General features: G+C 33.7%; 1 protein-coding gene across 1 annotated transcript in view; it reads left to right on the forward strand.

Annotated features, from left to right (window-relative positions):
* The window catches only part of LOC136985397 (serine/threonine-protein kinase haspin homolog), a 49930-nt gene extending 30215 nt beyond the window's left edge, over nucleotides 1-19715 (forward strand). Inside the window, exons 7-11 of the mRNA XM_067282670.1 lie at nucleotides 569-660; nucleotides 739-812; nucleotides 11923-12154; nucleotides 18980-19082; nucleotides 19148-19715. Of these exons, the coding sequence (XP_067138771.1) occupies nucleotides 569-660; nucleotides 739-812; nucleotides 11923-12154; nucleotides 18980-19082; nucleotides 19148-19370 (724 nt within the window). The 3' untranslated portion in view covers nucleotides 19371-19715. The remainder of the gene's footprint in view (nucleotides 1-568; nucleotides 661-738; nucleotides 813-11922; nucleotides 12155-18979; nucleotides 19083-19147) is intronic.

A 19715-nucleotide genomic window follows, 5' to 3' on the forward strand; every position in this document is an offset into this window, starting at 1 on the left:
CGTAAGAACAAGTTTTTTCTTCATTTAAATGAATTACATAATTTGCATGATTTCCATGTATAGTTTGAAACATACATTTTCACATGCAGATGTAGTAGACTTCATATTTTTGGGGATTATGTTCTGCAAAACAGCCACAAATATGGGGAGAAATATATTGAAGAATTAATGTTACAGGAATGAATACAGATGATCTATAATAATAATTGTACTTTTTTCTTATGATGAATTCAGCTGTGTGCTTTGCTGAGCAGCAGGAGAAGATTAATGATGTCATCACTGAAAGACAGCAAACAACTAATTGCAGTAGGCAAGGGACCCAAACAATTACTGTTCTCTGACTAGTTTAATAGAAAGAAGCAAAGAGCACTCTACGAGTCCTCTAGAGCAGCCAACTGAATTTTGCCTTTAAAGTGTTTCTAATTTGGACATTTGGCTGTTTGTAAAATTCTGTTTTAATTTCTTAGAAACTTGTGAATATTATACTAAAGTGTTTAAATAAAGAGATAATTTAAAGAAATAATTCGAGAATAGCATTAGTTTTATAACAACTTTACTTTTTGTTTAGGATCTCCTGTGTTTTTGGTACGTATCCTGAGAAGTTGCTTCAGTGTTGGGACAAATATGCAGAGAATAGAGGCACAGAAAATGACAGACCTAGTGTGTTTGAGAGTTCAGAAATTATAATGTAATGTTTTTAAAATTTCATAATATTGACAAATGTATATTTGTGTGTAGATTGCTTACCATCAGATCAACTTTTCATAATATTTGAATTTGCGTATGGTGGAATAGATTTGGAATCAATAAAGGTGTGTTTTATTTCTTTTAACATTTGTACATCTCGAGTTATATAAGGGTCTTCCAAAAAGAATGCTACCATTTTATGATGAGGATGTTTGCTTTATATCGTGGATTGGTTTGAAATTGTCTGTGAAACTCAAAAAAAAATCATTGAAAGTTGTTGCACAGTGATGACTGATTCCAACTACATGAACTGCAGAATACAAATTTTGTTGTGGAATCATCAATTTTAGTCTATGGCTCATCCTATACATAATAGACACAAGACATTTGAATGTAAATGGTAGATGAAACTCAGACAGCTACTCTATTGATTGGTGTCAATGAATACTTCTCAGATAATAATTAACATAATTACAGTAATTTAAAATGGTAGCATTCTTTTCGGAAGACCCTGTATTACAATATTTATCTTAAATATTAATAAAATTTAAATATCCAATGGAGCCGGAAATTTAAATTCAAAAAATTTTTGAAAAACCCGAAGAAAAAACACTTGATCTGTTCCGACTTTAGAGGTGATTAACACATTCAAACAATACTTATAACAAGTAAGGAATTATATATTTTCACTGTCATTATACAACTGTAAGTTATCTATAGTATGCAATTCATCAAAGTGATGATGCTTTGGCCTTTACAGTGATGCAATTCAATCCACTTGTAGTGCATTTATAGTTTACAAATCTATCCCAACATGCATCAACATTAAAATGCTATTATTTAAATTAATATTATTTATATTTTTCTTATTTATTATTGAAAAATGTTCTTTAAATTTTCTCTTAACAATAATCTTTTCACTAAACAATATTTTTATATCATCCATATTATTAATATCATTTTCCTCACAACAATGCAAATACCATAGTGACATCACAATACCTAATTGGATAGCTGCTTGATGTTCTTTTACTCATTTTCCGAGTAATCTCATTGTTTTTCCTATATAATATATAGTTTCACTTTTACAAGTACAGAATATTTTGTAAACTATGCCAGCTGTTTTGACAATATCTACTTTTCTTTTTTCGTGCAGTAATCTTGATACTCTGTTCTTTTGAGAAGGAGCCATCACTGGAAAATTTGTTAAATTCACTCTTATAATTTTCAAATAAACTTTTTATATATAGAAACTGAAAATATTGAAAGAATTGTGGTTTCATTTTAACTTTAAATCTATCTGAAACAAACTGATACCAATTTTTAAAGAGGTTCTTAGGATATCCATTTAATAAATATTTATTGTATGTTTGTTCTGTTTCATTTTCTGTATTTTTTTTCAGTGTAATTCTTGATGATAATTTCTTTATCTTTATTTTAAAGACATTTTCTTTAACATGTTAACTGCCACCTGTAATATGATATTTTTCATTTTATCAGGCTAACTGTAATATGATATTTTCAGTTTTTTCAGGCCACAATGAGAAAATTTGATATTTAATATTGTATTATGATATAAATAGAAGGGTTATTATATAACGGTCGGTAGAATGAAGATAAAAAAAAAAAATATATCGACGATGACTGGCCGTCGTATGGCCTCAAACCGGAGACTATAAGACCACAAAATATTTAATATTAATTACTTTATATGTAATAAAAGAGAAGAATTAAACTAGTTTTCGATATTTTTTCCTTGTTTTAACTATTCACTATTAAAAAAAAAAAACACTATCGGATGAAGTGGTTCGACCGCCGACCGTCGAACCCCTTCGCAAACCTCGTGGGGTGGTTCGACGGTCGGCAGTCGGAAACCGGCTTCGCAGATGTCCGCGAGAGGCCACCGCTAGGATGTCTTACGAAGCCGGGATAATTTAACCTTGAGTGAAACTGCATTGGTTATATGACGACAGGCCGTCGTATGGCTCTGCGCAGCCCTAATTAGTATGTCGGCTGGCGCGTCGGATGGCAGTTAACGTGTTAATTGTTAACAGACAGTATGACTTATAATTAATATATTTTTTAACATTACATAACTTTTCATACTTACAAAATTGATAATTTTCATCTGCTCTTGTAATTGTTTTGTCCAGATAATTATAATTTTTTTATTTTTTCAGATACTATTTCAAATTGAATATTTTTGTGTAATTTATTAGCATATTCATTTATCTTCTCTGCTGAAATTATATCTGTATTGTAAACCAAGAAAATGTCATCAACATTGTTTTTATCCTCACGACTAGGTGCCTAGATGGACACGGGGCATTTCTACATCATCTTTATTCAGAATCTCCTATAAGCCGATACACATTTATAGGAGATTCCGAATAAAGATGATGCAGAAATGCCCTGTGTCTATCTATGCACCTAGTCATGAAGATAAAAACAGATAAAAGAAGACACGGTTTCAGAATGCACAACTATCATCAACATATCAGACATAAAATTGCACATCTATAAAACTTGCAATTTTATTATCAATCTGGGACATGCACATTTCTGCTAATTTAGGTCCTAAAACTGACCCCATCAATATTCCATCTTCTAGCCTATAAAATGTATTTAAACACTAATCAAATTTATTTTTGCAAATAACTTTTTTAAAGGTTTTATATATTCAGGTACTCTATACTTATTTAATGCTTGTTTAATCATATTAAGTTTAATGGAAGGATACATTGATTTAATGTCCAAACTTCTTATTTGATATAATGGATGTATTTTTTCTTTTAATAATCTGCTGATAAATATGTCTGTGTCTTTGATGCTATAATCTGTTAGTGGTATATCCTCTAAAAAAGTTCTTAAAAAGTGAGTTTAGATTATATAACAGAGATTATCGAAAGTCTACTATAGGTTGATATTTTCTACCCACTTTGGGTCTTTAACCTTCTGTTAAGTTTTGGCATTCTTATGTTGGTAAAATCCAAAATTTTCTGTTTTTGCTGTGCTGTAATTTTCTTATCTTTATATATTTAATTAATTATCTTTGTTAATTTCATTCTGTAATTTTCATCTGAAGAATTTGAAGATAAATTCTTCAGATGATATTATTTCCAATTTTTTACTTTCTACTTCATTACTGTCTAACTAGTTGGTGTGACTTATCTGCTTTAATAATTGATAATTTATGCTTATTAAAATAGGTTTTTAATCTTGTATATTTACATGTTAACTGTATTGATAGATGATGTATAATTCTAACCTCGCCTTAATTTATCTTTATATGCTTTTGTAAATCTTCACACATATTATTCCTTACCTTCTGTTTTTCTTCTGGATTAATCTTTAACTGTAAAATGGCATATTCCATATCTGTAATTAGCTCTTCTACTGCACTATAAATTGGCAAATTCATATTGGCTCTATATGTCAACAGTCTGTGAAAATCCCTTTGTATGACTTTTGACAACATACTAATCAGCAGTTGCTCCTTCCAGTTCTCTTTTTCTTTTAAGGTAGAATAATTAATAATTTCTTTAATTTTATATCTTTCGCTTTTATTATTATTATAATTATGTTGGGTTAAGTGAGATATACCTCAGTTAACACCGGTGGCTGTGTACTATGCTGGACCAAAGTCAAGGGATAGTAACCAAAACAGAAATTAAAGAAGTGTATCAGTGTGTGTGTCTGTATTCAGGAATTTTCTCACAATATGACACGTATTCAATATAGTGGCCTTCTGTAGTGTGACGTATGTGTTTCTATTCAATTGTAATGTGCCCAGGCTTTTGTGTAGTGTGTGTGGTATGACACCTGTAGAGGAGAGAACGACAGGTACAATAAGCACCCTATCCATCCTCCACAGATGCCTTATTTCCTGGGCGAGTTCTGTGTACTTGCTAATTTTTTCAGTGCATGCGTTTTGTATATTGTGAATGTTTGGAATGGATACGTCTATAATGTATGTGATTTTATTGTGTTTGTCAATGAGTGTGATATCTGGTTTGTTGTGGTAAATTGTTTTATCTGTGATTATGGCTCTGTCGTAGTACATTTTGTGCGTGTTGTTTTCCAACACTGTCTGTGGAATGTATTTGTAGTATGGTTCGTGGTATGGTATGGTAGTATGGTATGGTAATTTGTGTTTCTTTGCAAGCTCTTGGTGTATTATATTTGCTACTTGATTATGTCTGTGTAAATAATCTGTCTGTGCCAAGAGCTTGCAACCAGAGGTGATGTGTTGTATAGTTTCTTGCATGATGTGACATTTTCTGCATGTGTCATTTGTGAGTGTTGCATCTTTGAGTATGTGCTTTCTGTAGTTTTTAGTATTTATGACCTGATCCTGTATGGCAATTGTGAATCCTTCCGTCTCCCCAAAGAGGCATCCCCGAGCTAACCAGCTGTTTGACGCAGTTTTGTCAACAAAATCCTGGGCCAGATCGTAAGGATGCCTGCCATGGAGTGCCTTTCGAGCCCACGATTGCTTAATGGTGTCTTTGCTTTTTATATGTTGTGTTGTGTCCATATGATGTGAGTGTAAGTTTAGTGGTGTGTTATTTGAGTCTGCTAGAATTACTGCTTTATGTAATTGTGATGTTTCTTGTTTTTTGTAGAAAAACTCTCGCAGTGACTGTATTTGTTTGTAGTGAAGGTTAACTATGTCAATCAGGCCACGTCCGCCATCTTTACGTGGAAGGGTTAATCTTTCTGTGGCGGATTTAGGGTCATGTTGTTTATGCTTAGTAAGTGTTGTTCTTGTTTTCTTTTGGAGTTGCTCGAGATCTGTGTGAATACAATGTATAACTTCAAAGGAATATGTAAGTACTGGAATGACATGTGTGTTTATTGCTTTAACTGTATGTTTTGCATTTAACTGTGTTCTGAGAATAGCATTTAACCTACTTTAGTATTCTTTAATTTTTGCTTTATTTGTGCATGTTCTGTTAGTTTGGCCTGTTGGAATGCTAAATACTTATAGAACTTGCCCTCTTCCATGGATTCAATAACGTCTCCATTTCCAAGTGCAAAATCTTCTTTCTTCAGGATTTCTTTTTCTATGTGAAGTGTTTTGCATTTATCTAGGCCAAATTCCATTTGTATGTCCTTGGTGTATGAATGTGTGATTTGTAGGAGTTGATGATGATGTTTTTGTGTGGATGCATAAAGTTTTATGTCATCCATGTACATGAGATGTGACAGTGTATACTGTGTTGTTTTTTCGTGTCTGATATTGTAGCCATATTGTGTGTTGTTTAACTCGTTGGATAATGGGTTCAAGGCTAGGCAGAACCAGAGTGGACTCAAGGAATCTCCTTGAAAAATTCCTCGCCTAATAAAAATTTGGTTTGTTTGTGTGGAAGTGTTATGAACCCTGAGATGTAGTGTTGTTCTCCAGTGCTGAATAGTGTTTTGGAAGAATGCAATGAGTGATGGATGTATTTTGTACATGTGTAGAATATGTAGCAGCCAACTGTGTGAAACACTGTCAAATGCTTTTCTGTAGTCTATATATATATATATATATATATATATATGCCATGTGTGTGTTTCTGTGTTGTTTCTGTGTTTTTGTCATAGACTGACTGAATCTATGAGTAACTGTTCTTTGCATCCCTTGTGATTTCTACAGCAATTTTTTTGTTGTTCCATAACAATTGTATTCTTCAACATGTCTGTATATTTTATTTTTAATATAGGATGTCAATAATTTGTAGTGTGTTGGAAGACATGTAATTGTCTGTATATTGACTGTATTGTGTGGAGTCTGTGGTATTATTGTTTTTAGATTTCATGTAGGTGATGCCCTGAGTAAGAAATTTTGACATGTTTTATGAATTGATGATGATAGGTATTTAGCTAGTTTCTGGTGCAGTGATGTAAAGTTTTTGTACCAGAAATTATTATTATTATTTCAAATATTATCTGCTGTCTGTTGAACTTCTAGGTGAAGGTCTTGCAGCTCTTCAGTGGTGAGTTCTTCACTGTGGTCATCCATCAACTCTTCCACATCCTCACCACTTATCTCCAAACCCATGGACTTTCTCAAATCAACAATTGACTGCTCCACATATGTAAGATCATCAGGGGAAGTCTCAAATCCTTCAAAATTTCTCTCATGCACACATCCTGGCCATAATTTCTTCCAGACAGAGATCATTGTCCTGGATGTCACTTCCTGCCAAGCCTTATTTATGAGGTAAATGCAATTGAGAATGTCTAAATGTTATTTCCAGAACTGTCTTAAGGACAGTTCTGTACCTGATGTCATCTCAAAGCACTTTTGAAACATTGCTTTTGTGTACAGTTTCTTTAAATTTGAAATGACATTCTGGTCCATGGGTTGGATGAGTGGTATGGTAGGGGGACAATAACTTCACTGTGATAAAACTGAACTCTTCCAACAATGTGTCTTTCAAACCCGTAGGATGTGCAGGAGCACTGTCCATTACCAGGAGGCACTTAAGGAGCAAGTAATTATGCTGGAGGTATTTTTTCACACTCAGGCCAAACACTTCATTCATCATGACCCATGCTTTCTTGTTTGCACTCCACATCACATACTTTTAATCACATTGTTTTAATCACATTGTTTCTGCTAAACACTCTAGGAGTTTCTGAATGGTATATCAGTAATGGCTTCACTTTACAATCACCACTAGCATTACCACACAACAAAAGAGTTAGCCTATCTTTCATAGGCTTATGTCCTGGCAGTGCTTTTTCCTCCTGTGTAATGAACTTTCTCTTTGACATTTTCTTCCAACAGAGGCCAGTTTCATCACAGTTGAAGACTTGTTGGGGAATGAATTCCTTCATCCTCTATGTAATATTTGAATTCTGACACACATTTTTTGGCCCCAGACTTGTCCAAATTCACACCTTCACCATACCTAGTAACACTGTGTATGCCAGTGCTCCTCTTGAATTTTTGAACCAGCCTCTGCTGGCTTTAAAATCACTAAGTACACTAGCATTTGTCCCTGGCATTTTCTTAATGAGGTTGGCATACAACAGTCTGGTCTTTTTACATATGATAGCCTCTGAACTAGAATCACCATCTAACTGTTTTTGATTTATCCAAATTAATAATTACTGTTTAACATCTTCAATTGTGTGTGATCTCTGTTTTGTTAGCACATTCACGTCTTTTTCTACATTAACCGCCTTTATTGCTTCCTTTTTTGCCACAATGGAGCTTATTTCCCATATGTGTGGCCAATTTCAGCAATCTTAATTCCACTCTCGTATTTTTCAATCATTTCCTTCAACTTGATTGTGTTTCTGGCCTTCTTCTTCGAAGGGTTGTGGGCTCTGGAAACTCTCTTTGGTCTCATGATGGAGCTAAAGGAAAGGGAAGCAATTGAATTGTTTGGCTAGATGTAGAGGGTAATGCTCACACAACAAGAAACAATGCCATGCTGAGCAGGAAAATGTGTGGGTCACCCTTTGTTTTCACAAAATTAGCAGTGAGGTCATGTGAGCACGCTAATGAAATCCGAGGCAACAGATGACAACTGAGACAAATTTTTCGTGGAAAAAAATCGACAAAAACCAAAACTGACCATAACTGAAGTCAACGAAAACCAAAGTATTACTGTATTTTCGATCTGAAATTAGTAGTGTCTTACCCCTTTACATTATACTTTTCCTGATGACAAAAGAGTCATGCTGGTCATTTATGTAACTCCATTCAGGGGAAATTTCTGAGTTGAAATCGTAACTTTCCATCCAGACTGGAAGTTCATATATAGTTAGTCTGTAAGTTGTCCATAAGCTTTCCATATCTTGTCTTGACTTTCATCTATCTAGCATCATTTTCGAGATTAAGGAAGGAGTGGCCAACTTTATAGGTCTATAATTTTTCAAATTGCTACCCAATTACAGAATGCATATTCTCAAACAACCCTATTAATTGTATTAAGGAATAAAACGCAGCATCCATACCAATCATTACATTATTTTATCAACCATATGTATAATATAAAAGCAGTGATGTAAACAATATGCTTTATTTATTTATTTATTATATATGTCATGTTCACAAGGAACTGAAGATACAACAAAAAAATATTATTGTGACCGGAGGGTCGGCAGCTCTTTAGTGCCTCGTCAGGATTGACACCACCGTGTCTCAGTTGACACGGAAGCCACTTCGGTTTGATTTGAAAGTAGGTCACGCGAACGATTGCATGTGTGAGCGAACGGATTTGGGATGGAGTGAGAGACAGCACACAGGAAGTTACTCACGCAAAAACTAGGGTCAACGAAACAACATTTATTTGGAAGGATGTAAAACATTATATTACAATACAATAATATCTCGATAGGGAGTGTAATAGTAAAAATAGGGTGAAATTAATCTAATTCTGCGGTATCCGAGAGAGAGTTTACAGTGGTTCGTGAGTTGCTAAATACCCGGAGGAAAGAATGTCCACGACGGTTCACGAATGTCCACGTTCTTCCTGTCGAGACAGGTTATCCAATGTCCAGGGCGAGATCTCCAATTGAGCACTGACATCATTAATTCTTGGAAAAAATTCTGGGATGATGTCACTCCTCAAAGAACGGGCAACAACTGCGTATTTCAGCCATCGATTTCGATATCCGTCTGTTATTGCCCAACCAAGAGGTCAGCAGATCGCGGGAGTGCGTTGTTTTTGTCGTCAGGAAAGTGTAAGTGGAGATTTTCTCAGGTAGTGGAGGACGACAATTGTTGAGCCTGTATCATCGTCGATTAAATTTTTTTTTTTTTTTTGTTAAAATTTGGATTCTCACATTATTAATGGATCCAATAAAACTAAAATCAAAATACAAAATATGAATGATGGTGGACAACACTTTAGAAACAAAAATAAATCATTCTGTTACTGAAGGGTCAAGACCCTAGCAGTATGTATTGGTTTTGTAAATACACCACACTCCCTTGTAACACATTCTAATGAATACCTGCATATCCATCCACCCATGTCTGTATTACATAACTTATGGACAGCTTCAATTCCAGTTATGAAAAGTGATTTAGGGGTATAAATGTATTATGTACTTATGGAAGACTGACTTTTGAGTTGACTGAAAATAGGACCATCTATGTTAGCAAAACTAATGAATTAAATCATTACCAGATTATTATAGAAAGTAACTGTTGATCAGTGTGATTTGAACTGTGAAATTTCACCTAGTTATCCTTAGAATGACTTAGAAATCTATTCTTTTATTTCTGATGATTTAGTAATGTAACTTGATATAAGTTAAAGATCTCTTTCTCTGTTTAAAAATCTCTGTTTATAAACATTAAAACCTTATATTTAACATTTAACATTGTTGGCCAAGCATTTTATGGGAACAATCTATTTTGATTGACTGCTCAAACATAGAATTATTTTTTATCAGGCATGAAGAATACATTTGTAATTATTATGGGAATATTAATTCTATATTTTTCATGAAAGATTTTGTAAAACTCACTACAAGTTGGTAGCACTTGTGTCATATGAAATAAAGTATGATAGCAGTCTATTTGTTTATGATTGTAGAATATTGATAAGAATATATGCAGGTACTAAACAAAAAATATGTTCATTTCATGAATGGTCGTAGCTATGTTATTGGTTTTGGTTAGGGTGGTTTCACAAAACTAAAACAATAACATTTTGTGAAACAAAAAGGAGAAAAACTTATGATTTCCCCACTGAATGGAATAAAATACTTTAGGTTAAAGATGTGAGGGCCAGAATGATGAGATTCGATTTGAACATTTTATTAATTTTCATCAATCGTTTTTATAAGAGGAAAAAAAAAGATTTTAGAAAATTTAGGGTTAGTTCAAAAAGGGGAAAACAACTGACAAATTTACTCATAAAAATTGGTCATAAAAACTCCGTTCCCACGAATACTTCCTTATAGAAGATGAGTTAACTGTTGTGTCATAATTATGTCCCTTAACCCACCATTGGACCAGAGAGACCATCACCCCTGACGTACGTGGGGAAATCTCGAGAAAGGAGTCTCCAAACAAAAGGCAGAGCAATGACGCATCACCAGAGAGAAGTATTAACATCTGTTTAGTGTGTGCACATCTTTGGATTATCACCTCCTGTTGCTGTCGCCGTTCATCTTCCCAAAATGATCCCACCTCAACTTCTCCCACTTCGTACGGATCGACATATCCCCAAACTCTCTTCACTTCGATTTATTTAAGTTCAACGAACTTACATTCTCCGTCAAGACTGCCAAGAACTTTCTGCTAATGTCGAAGGACTATTGAATATCCTTCCTTTATTCCGAGGTACTTACCCTACTCGCCACGATGTGTAAGCTCTCTCTGGAATTCTTTCCGTAAATGTGGTCAAGGTCTGGGGACCCTTCTATATTGTTAAACTTCCCTAAATACCTACGAATCCTTAGATTCTGAGAAATATGCATATCAATAATTACTAGACTGATAAAGGAACATACTCCTTGAGTCCAGGACAAGAAAAGGTGTTCTCTGTAAAATCTATGTAAATACGTTCAATAATAAACGGGTATATTATTAATTTTCTTGCCGGCGTGCGTTCCTTCCCTCGGAACCATATTCCCATCTTCCCTCCGAAGCCTCAACGAGATCGCTCGTGCTTAGATCGGTCACCTTTTAGCCATTCTACCCCCCCTTTAGGTGCGTATCTATCCACGGATATCGATAGATCGGTGTCGGATCCCGACACAAGATAAGATCTAACGGTCCCAACGATCCCTTTCTGCTCGACTTAAAGTCGTCCTTTAGACAAGCGAGATCGGACAAATAAATCTAACCATATTTTGCAGTATAATTTTATGAGTGAGTTAAACTTGTAAAAGGAATAAAAATGAGATGGTAGATTATTGGTAAATTTGACTCATGAAAGTAGATCACATCTGCTATAAAGTTGGATAAGCTTGCAATAGAATATCATTTAAATAGTTTAATATGTGAATTTTATGATTTAGAAACTACATATCTTGATGATAACATATAAAATATTAAGATTTATTGTCTGTAATTATTCTGATCTTAATTTGTTACATTTATATTTACCTTGCAGTGTAATTATTTTTTTTTCTGTTCTAAGTAAGCAAAATTATAAAAATCCTTTCTCATTTAGATTAAAATTTATTTATTGATTTAAAATCACAAAATACATGTTATGAGATATTCATCTTTGCTGAAGTAATTTATTATAGTATTCATTATCACATTTTTTCCAGTTAAAAAATATTGTGGAAGCCAAGAGTATTTTCCAACAAGTTGCCTGTGCCTTGGCTGTGGCCGAGGAGGCCATAGAATTCGAACATAGAGATCTGCACTGGGGTAACATCTTGATAGCTCCCACAATACAGACGACGATAGATTACGTCCTGAGGGACGACAGATTTACCATGACGACTTCTGGTGTATTAGTTACCATTATCGATTTTACTCTTTCCTATCTGAGAAAAGGTAAATATAGTTTTATTATGATTACAGTTATAATTTCTCACAAGAAAACTCAAAACATGTTATTTAGATAAAGAAATAGGGTCTTTTTTTAAAAAGTTACATCAGTTTATTTCAAAATTACGAATTGGTAATAGTAATATAATTTTTTGAAATATGTAATCAATTTAAATGTACATAAAGAAAGAAAGAAAATAAAATATTCTGTTGCTTGTTTTACATTTTCAACAGTATGCAAGGTAACATTCTTATGTCATCATTAAATATTGCACTTATGAGTGAATTGTTGTTATTGAATGACTTTCACCTGGTAAATGTCAACTCAATTTTTGAGTAAAACTGACTTATGAAAAGTAGTATTAAGTTTATAAAACATTAAATTCAATAACAAAGTAGATTAATATTAACTGACTGACTAGATTAAAGTTAAAACACACAAAATGTGTCAACAGAAGTCTGGAACTTTATTTAACATGGAATATGCATTTTGAATAGTATTAGATCTATCCCTTGTTTTCCTTCAGCTACTATTAAAATATTTTGTATTTTCATTTTAATATTTCTTACGAAAATTAAAATTTTTTATAAATATTCATTTAAAAGCTCTAACAGTAAAGTTTTTAACTTTTTCATACACATTATACAATAATCATCAGCACTGCTCTTTTTGCATGTGATGTTTTTTAAAAATTGGCAATGCAATTTATTGAATTAATCATTTTTAAATGAATTAATTTGATAAGGTAATACTCTTGATGATTGTCTATTGAGCTGAAAATCACATACTTTCACATGTAAATAAATCAGAGACTGTGTATATTTTAACCTTACTGCTGAACAGTGTTCTTGAAATCAGGGCTTGAAAATAACCAGAAAACGTATAGTTATGGCCAGTTTTATTAGGGTCATTTTCTACAAATTATATGTACAGTTTTAATCTGTTTGATAACAGAAAACAAAAATAATTCTTTTGTATAAATTTGAAGTCTAAAATTTCATTCTTTTAATAAAGGAAAGTGTAAGTCTTTACTTTTAAAATGGCTTTTTAAAACGTGGAGTACATTTGATGTTTTATCTCGCAATTCTCGACGGGGGGGTACGTGAAAATGTAGGATACTATAAGAACGTTCGGATTCTGCATCGAGGCCTTTGGCGACGTCGCGGTATTCGATGCCTTGTTTTAAGTAAAACTATAATTACGTTTTTATTACTTTTTATCTGTATTCCTCCTCCGATGCTTTTTGATTTAAAAAAATAACTTTTTTATTTGTAATTGTACAGCTCTGTATAATTGACCAAGTTGTCACCGTTTCTTTAACACACGAAATAAAACTTAGGAAAATGGGCTGCCAAGGAGTACACAATTCAAAAAAGGTTAGGAACTGCAAATTTATCTGACGAACTTGATTTGTTTTATTTTTGAGAAGTACGCCATGTCCGAGAAGACACTTTCTATCTCTATGCTAGTTGCTTTTACGGTCAATTTAGCTTTGTGCATCTCCATTTTCGCTTCTGAAGGCAGGTTCAAAATCTGTTCGTTATCTCGTGGTCTAAGCTTTTCTTCTTGGTTCGGCATAAAGTTTTTCCAAAGTATTTTGTCATCTGTTGGAGTAAATGAGGAAAAGATTTCGTCTTCAAAAGTGAATCTTTTTTCATTTATCACAACAAATAGCATACTAGAGTAACAGCTTTATGTTGAAAAGATGTTATAACTGAAGAGCTATGAAATTTTCCTTACTTTCAAGCTTTGATAATTTGAATTGTTTTTTTTATGAGAAATGTATAATTTATTGTGAGCTCAAGTATGCTTTTGTGTATGTTATGTTTATTGAGTTATCTATCTAACTATCTCCTTCTCAGCACTGTTTAAGTCAATTAATAACTAAACACACCTGTTTTATATTTGCTGAGCTTATTGTCTTATTCCTCCGAACATTTTCAGCCTACTATAATAGGCCATCTTCGGGCTTTACATTTTTGTTCGAAATGGTAACATTCGAATTTATTTGAATTTGCATTTTAAGTTAACGGATTAACATACTCTCAAAACGCGTTGCTAACGAAAAACTTAAAGTAAAAAATAAATAATAAAATACAAAATAACTGAATAACAACAAAAATAATAAAATCCAATAACTGAATAATGACGAAGAATTTTACATCTAGATTAACTAGTTAAGTAACGCTACATCAGCGTGTAGTCGGAACGAAGCTGCTCGCACTTTATTTTCTAGATTGTGAGGAAAAAAGAAACAAAGAATCATTCGTTCTCGACAATATATATGATTTCTATCGGATCATTTAAAGGTACAAATATAAGGTCAGAATTAGCCATTAATTAATTGCTATGCCAACGTCTCACGAAATTCTGTCTATCACTATGGGCCTTGGACTTACAGAATCACTCGTAGCGATCTTTATTGTAACTCTAAAATACTGAGTCAGTTATTTTTTTCACTGTACTCAATGTAACATAGATAAGACCGATAGCTGTTTTTTTTCCCCTATATCTATTTTGATTTTTGAAAGAGTTAATCCCTGTGATTTATGTATAGTCATCGAGTATGCTAAGGTAAGGGGAAACTGTCTACGAGATGGCAATATACTGCCATCGTTTGAAGTGCGTGTTATGGGGATTATTGGAAACAGATTATCATAGATGAAAGGTCCCTGATAGCTATCAAATTCCACTAAAATAAACAGAGGAAGAGCTAGAGGAAGAGCTAGAGGGCGAGCATTAGGAACATATATAATGTAGCGTATAGTTCCTAGTGAACCATTGACGAGACTTCCTTGCACCCATAAGTTGACTCTCAGAATGATTCTGGCATTAACTGAGAGGTTCAAAAACTTGGAGGGACCATTAGACCAAAAGCTTGAGTCATCTTTGGACGAAGGCGGGGCAATATCTGGAGTGTTTTCAGATGATATATAACAGGCATGGGCAAGTGCGGCTCTTTTTGAGTTACATGCGGCTCTTGCTGAAAGTGATATTCTTTCCGGCCTTACCATACTATCCACCATGATAGTACAAAACTGTAGCTCCCATGCATTTTGCAAAACCTACATTTTGGCTCCCACTGAACTCTTGCTTGCCCACCCCTGCTATATAAGCAAAAGGGCATCCAGTTGACTGCAAGTAGTCTTCATTGCTTTGTTTAACTTACTCGTTTGTTGGATATAGCTCTACTGCCGTTTGGAACTGATCAAGTTCATCTATGGATAAATAGGCTTGATTTCTTGTCGTCAGAATGTTCAGATCTGTATCAGAGAAATCACCTGAAGCTAGATGTTGTAAGACATCCGTGAAGGAACTATCTGCGCTATTTTGTCTATGAGAATTACTAAGTTCAATGAACTTCTCAAAAGAATCAAATGCGAAACTACCTTGTTGGGACATTACATCATAAAAAACACTCGAGTAGAGAGGAGTATTTTTAACAGGAGGAAGCTGACAAAAATCACCAAACAAATAGATAAAGAATCCACCAAAAGGCTCATCTTTCTCGGGGTTTATCTTTCTCAATCTTCTCTCGATCATGTAAAGCATTCTTGCACCAGTCATTGACATTTCATCGATGATGATGAATTTGAGCGACTTTATCTCAATTTGGAATCTCTGCGCAGCTTCTCCATTTAGAGATCGAAATTTCGTACTAACGATAGGAAGACGAAGGAGAGAATGGATCGTAAAGCCATCAATATTGATCGCTGCTGCTCCACGTTTTAAAAAGAAGACTTAAACTTGTTTAAACTTATTATTCTATAAAGATTCTTTATATTCATTGTGTGTCCAGTTAGCGACAACATTTACCTTTCAAAATTACCGTTTTAATGCTTTTCATATTTTCCGACTACCAGATGGCGCTTCTACACGTGCGTGCAGGAAGCGACTAACACTTGACTTCATGCATTCCTTGTCAACAAAATAACTCTAGAATGAGTTGTCCGATCTTGATGAAATTTTCCACGACTCATAATCACTCAAGGATGAACTGATTAAAATTTCAACTCTCAAAAATGATCCATACTGAAGAAAAACACCTATATCCAGTTCTACAAAAACGGATCATTTTTGAAAGTTGAAATTTTAATCAGTTCATCCTTGAGTGATGATGAGTTGTCGTAGAAAATTTCATCAAGATCGGACAACTCATTCCAGAGTTATTCTGCGGACAAGGAATGCACGAAGTCAAGTATTAGTCGTCACTACGTTCCGACAATTAATTGTGAATACTAATTCCTATACAATCCAGCCCAAATTTTTATGGATTATCAAATCCCATACTCTTTTCAATTTTGTACTTCCAAGCCGATGGTAATGTATTTGCATCTTTTGAGTTTAAGCATCTGTCCCTCGTTTTACTTTTGTAAATTTCTATTTTTTCCATTTCCGTTGCGATGGACAGTGAATGTCCTGTTTTAACTCTCTTTGCCTCGTTCCATTTGACTACCACTCCGTCCGCCTGCGCCATACTTGCCAAAATCGTGCTGTTTAGTTCCTTACACACACTATATTTATGTTTCTTTACCCTTACTTTGAGGCTTCTTCTTGTCACTCCTATATATTCTTTATCAATTCCTAATTGTTGGTTCTCGTACGGTATACTGTACACACCCGCTTGTTCTTCCATTCCCATCTTGTCCTTATCATTTCTTAATAGTCTATAAATATTGGGTGCTCGTTTGTAAACTATGTTTGTGTTTTTGTATTTTCCCAATTCCTTCACCACCTTCCTTGCTTGCTCATTGTATGTGAACTTGTTGAAAGTTGTGATGCTGTTATTCGTTGCCGTTGTACCTTTCTGTTTACTGTAACTCTTGATGAGGCCTTTGATTGTGGACATTTTGTATCCCAAATTCTTCGCTACCTTTTGGATTCTATTAATTTCTTTGTCCCGGTCTAGCACATTGGTGCAGTATAAGAAGGCCCTTTTGACGAGCAGATAGCTTATACGTAAACGGGTCTTTCGAACATGCTGGTATATATAAAGGAGCGTGTGTTGGTTTCAAATATATTGTCGTTTGTATGTTTCCTAGCTTAAATTCCATGTTAATATCCAAGAAGTGGATGTTTCTTCAGCTTTTTTGTTCTAATTTTAGTTTCAAACCATGTTCATTGTCGTTGATTGCAGTCAAGAAATCGTTAATGCGTTGGTCATCTTTCCAAATTATTAAAACATCATCAACATGTTGTTTGTATATAACGATGCTATCTGCGAAGTCTTCGATGATGTTCTTTTCCAACTTTTTTATTACTAGTTCACATAGGAGTCCAGACATAGGACTTCCCATGGGGACTCCTTTCTTTTGTTTATATATTACTCCATTAAATTTAAAAAAGGAATGAAAACAAATTAGATCTGCCAAATCTTGTAGGTTTTCCATGAATTTCTCCACCTCTTGATTTTGTTGTATCAAAAATTCAATTAATTCTTTGAAGCACGATGTTAAATTTATGGAGGGGTACAAACTTTCAAAGTCCATTACAGTTCCTATTTCATCGTTCATTAAATTTCAGTTTTGTATTGTTCTTATTAGTTCATTTGGATCCTGGGTCACAAAAGTTACACATCAAGAGTTACAGTAAACAGAAAGGTACAACGGCAGCGAATAACAGCATCACAACTTTTAACAAGTTCACATACAATGAGCAAGCAAGGAAGGTGGTGAAGGAATTGGGAAAATACAAAAACACAAACATAGTTTACAAACGAGCACCCAATATTTATAGACTATTAAGAAATGATAAGGACAAGATGGGAATGGAAGAACAAGCGGGTGTGTACAGTATACCGTACGAGAACCAACAATTAGGAATTGATAAAGAATATATAGGAGTGACAAGAAGAAGCCTCAAAGTAAGGGTAAAGGAACATAAATATAGTGTGTGTAAGGAACTAAACAGCACGATTTTGGCAAGTATGGCGCAGGCGGACGGAGTGGTAGTCAAATGGAACGAGGCAAAGAGAGTTAAAACAGGACATTCACTGTCCATCGCAACGGAAATGGAAAAAATAGAAATTTACAAAAGTAAAACGAGGGACAGATGCTTAAACTCAAAAGATGCAAATACATTACCATCGGCTTGGAAGTACAAAATTGAAAAGAGTATGGGATTTGATAATCCATAAAAATTTGGGCTGGATTGTATAGGAATTAGTATTCACAATTAATTAATCTAGATGTAAAATTCTTTCATCATTATTCAGTTATTGGATTTTATTATTTTTGTTGTTATTCAGTTATTTTGTATTTTATTATTTATTTTTTACTTTAAGTTTTTCGTTAGCAACGCGTTTTGAGAGTGTGTTTAATCCGTTAACTTAAAATGCAAATTCAAATAAATTCGAATGTTACCATTTCGAACAAAAATGTAAAGCCCGAAGATGGCCTATTATAGTAGGCTGAAAACGTTCGGAGGAATAAGACAATAAGCTCAGCAAATAAAAAACAGGTGTGTTTAGTTATTAATTGTTTATTGAGTTTACTGGTAAGATATTTACTGTCAGATTTAGCTGTGTAGGTTGTTTTAGCCAAGACGTAACCAAATAGCGTAGCGCCACGTCACTAGCGGACATTTGAATTTGCCGACTAGAACGCGGTCGGTTAACCGATAAGTCGGTTAATTGGGGGTCGGATAATCGATGCTCTAATGTATATTTAATTTTTGAGAAAGAAATTATTAAAAATAATTTTAATATTGATTTTTCAAGAAATTAAAAATGTATTTCATTCAGTGAAAATTTCAGAAAACACAGTTAAATACATTTGAAGTAAGAATAGTTAATAGATGACAATTGAATTATTTTTGTTATTCTCTTCTAGATGGATGTACAATATTCACTAACTTAGCTGATGATGATTCTTTGTTTACGGGAAAAGGAGATTATCAGTTTGATATATACAGGTTAATGAAAGAAAACAATGGGTAAGGTTTTAACATATTTACATTTAAACTGTGAACAATAACTGACATACAATTGCTTTGTATAGAAACAAATGGGACACATTTAGTCCATACAGTAACGTCCTGTGGTTGCATTATCTTTTGGAAAAACTTCTCAAAGAGAAGACGTATCGCAACGTGAAATCCCATAAATGTGTACGGATTCAATTGCAAAAATGGCAGAAGTGCATTTTAAATTATAAGTCGGCCACAGACTTTGTCACAAATTCAGACTTTTTGAAGCTTATAGAAAAAAAAAAGAATCGTTAAAATTTGTCTGTCTGTAGAAAAGTGTAAAATATCTGATCTATAATTGAATGTAAACTATGTTTGATAAAATAAATTTATTTATTTTTGAGAGTTATTTTCTTACAACATTCATACATTTCAATAGAAAAGTATTTCATAGAATTCATTTTGTTGTGAGTTCCCAGCAGTGACCTTCCATTGTTACCACAGAAAAAGTCTAGTGTTACAACAAAAGGATATTACATTAATAGCAACAATTAACTACTAAACAATCACACACACAATATATTCCTGTGTGAAGCTTGACTGTTTATCACTGAAATGGACTGGCCATCAGATAATTATTTCATTAGCATGTTGTAATGA

The sequence above is a fragment of the Centruroides vittatus genome, unplaced genomic scaffold (genome assembly GCF_030686945.1).
Source record: "Centruroides vittatus isolate TY-2023 unplaced genomic scaffold, ASM3068694v2 contig_1208, whole genome shotgun sequence".
Taxonomy (NCBI): Eukaryota; Metazoa; Arthropoda; class Arachnida; order Scorpiones; family Buthidae; genus Centruroides; species Centruroides vittatus.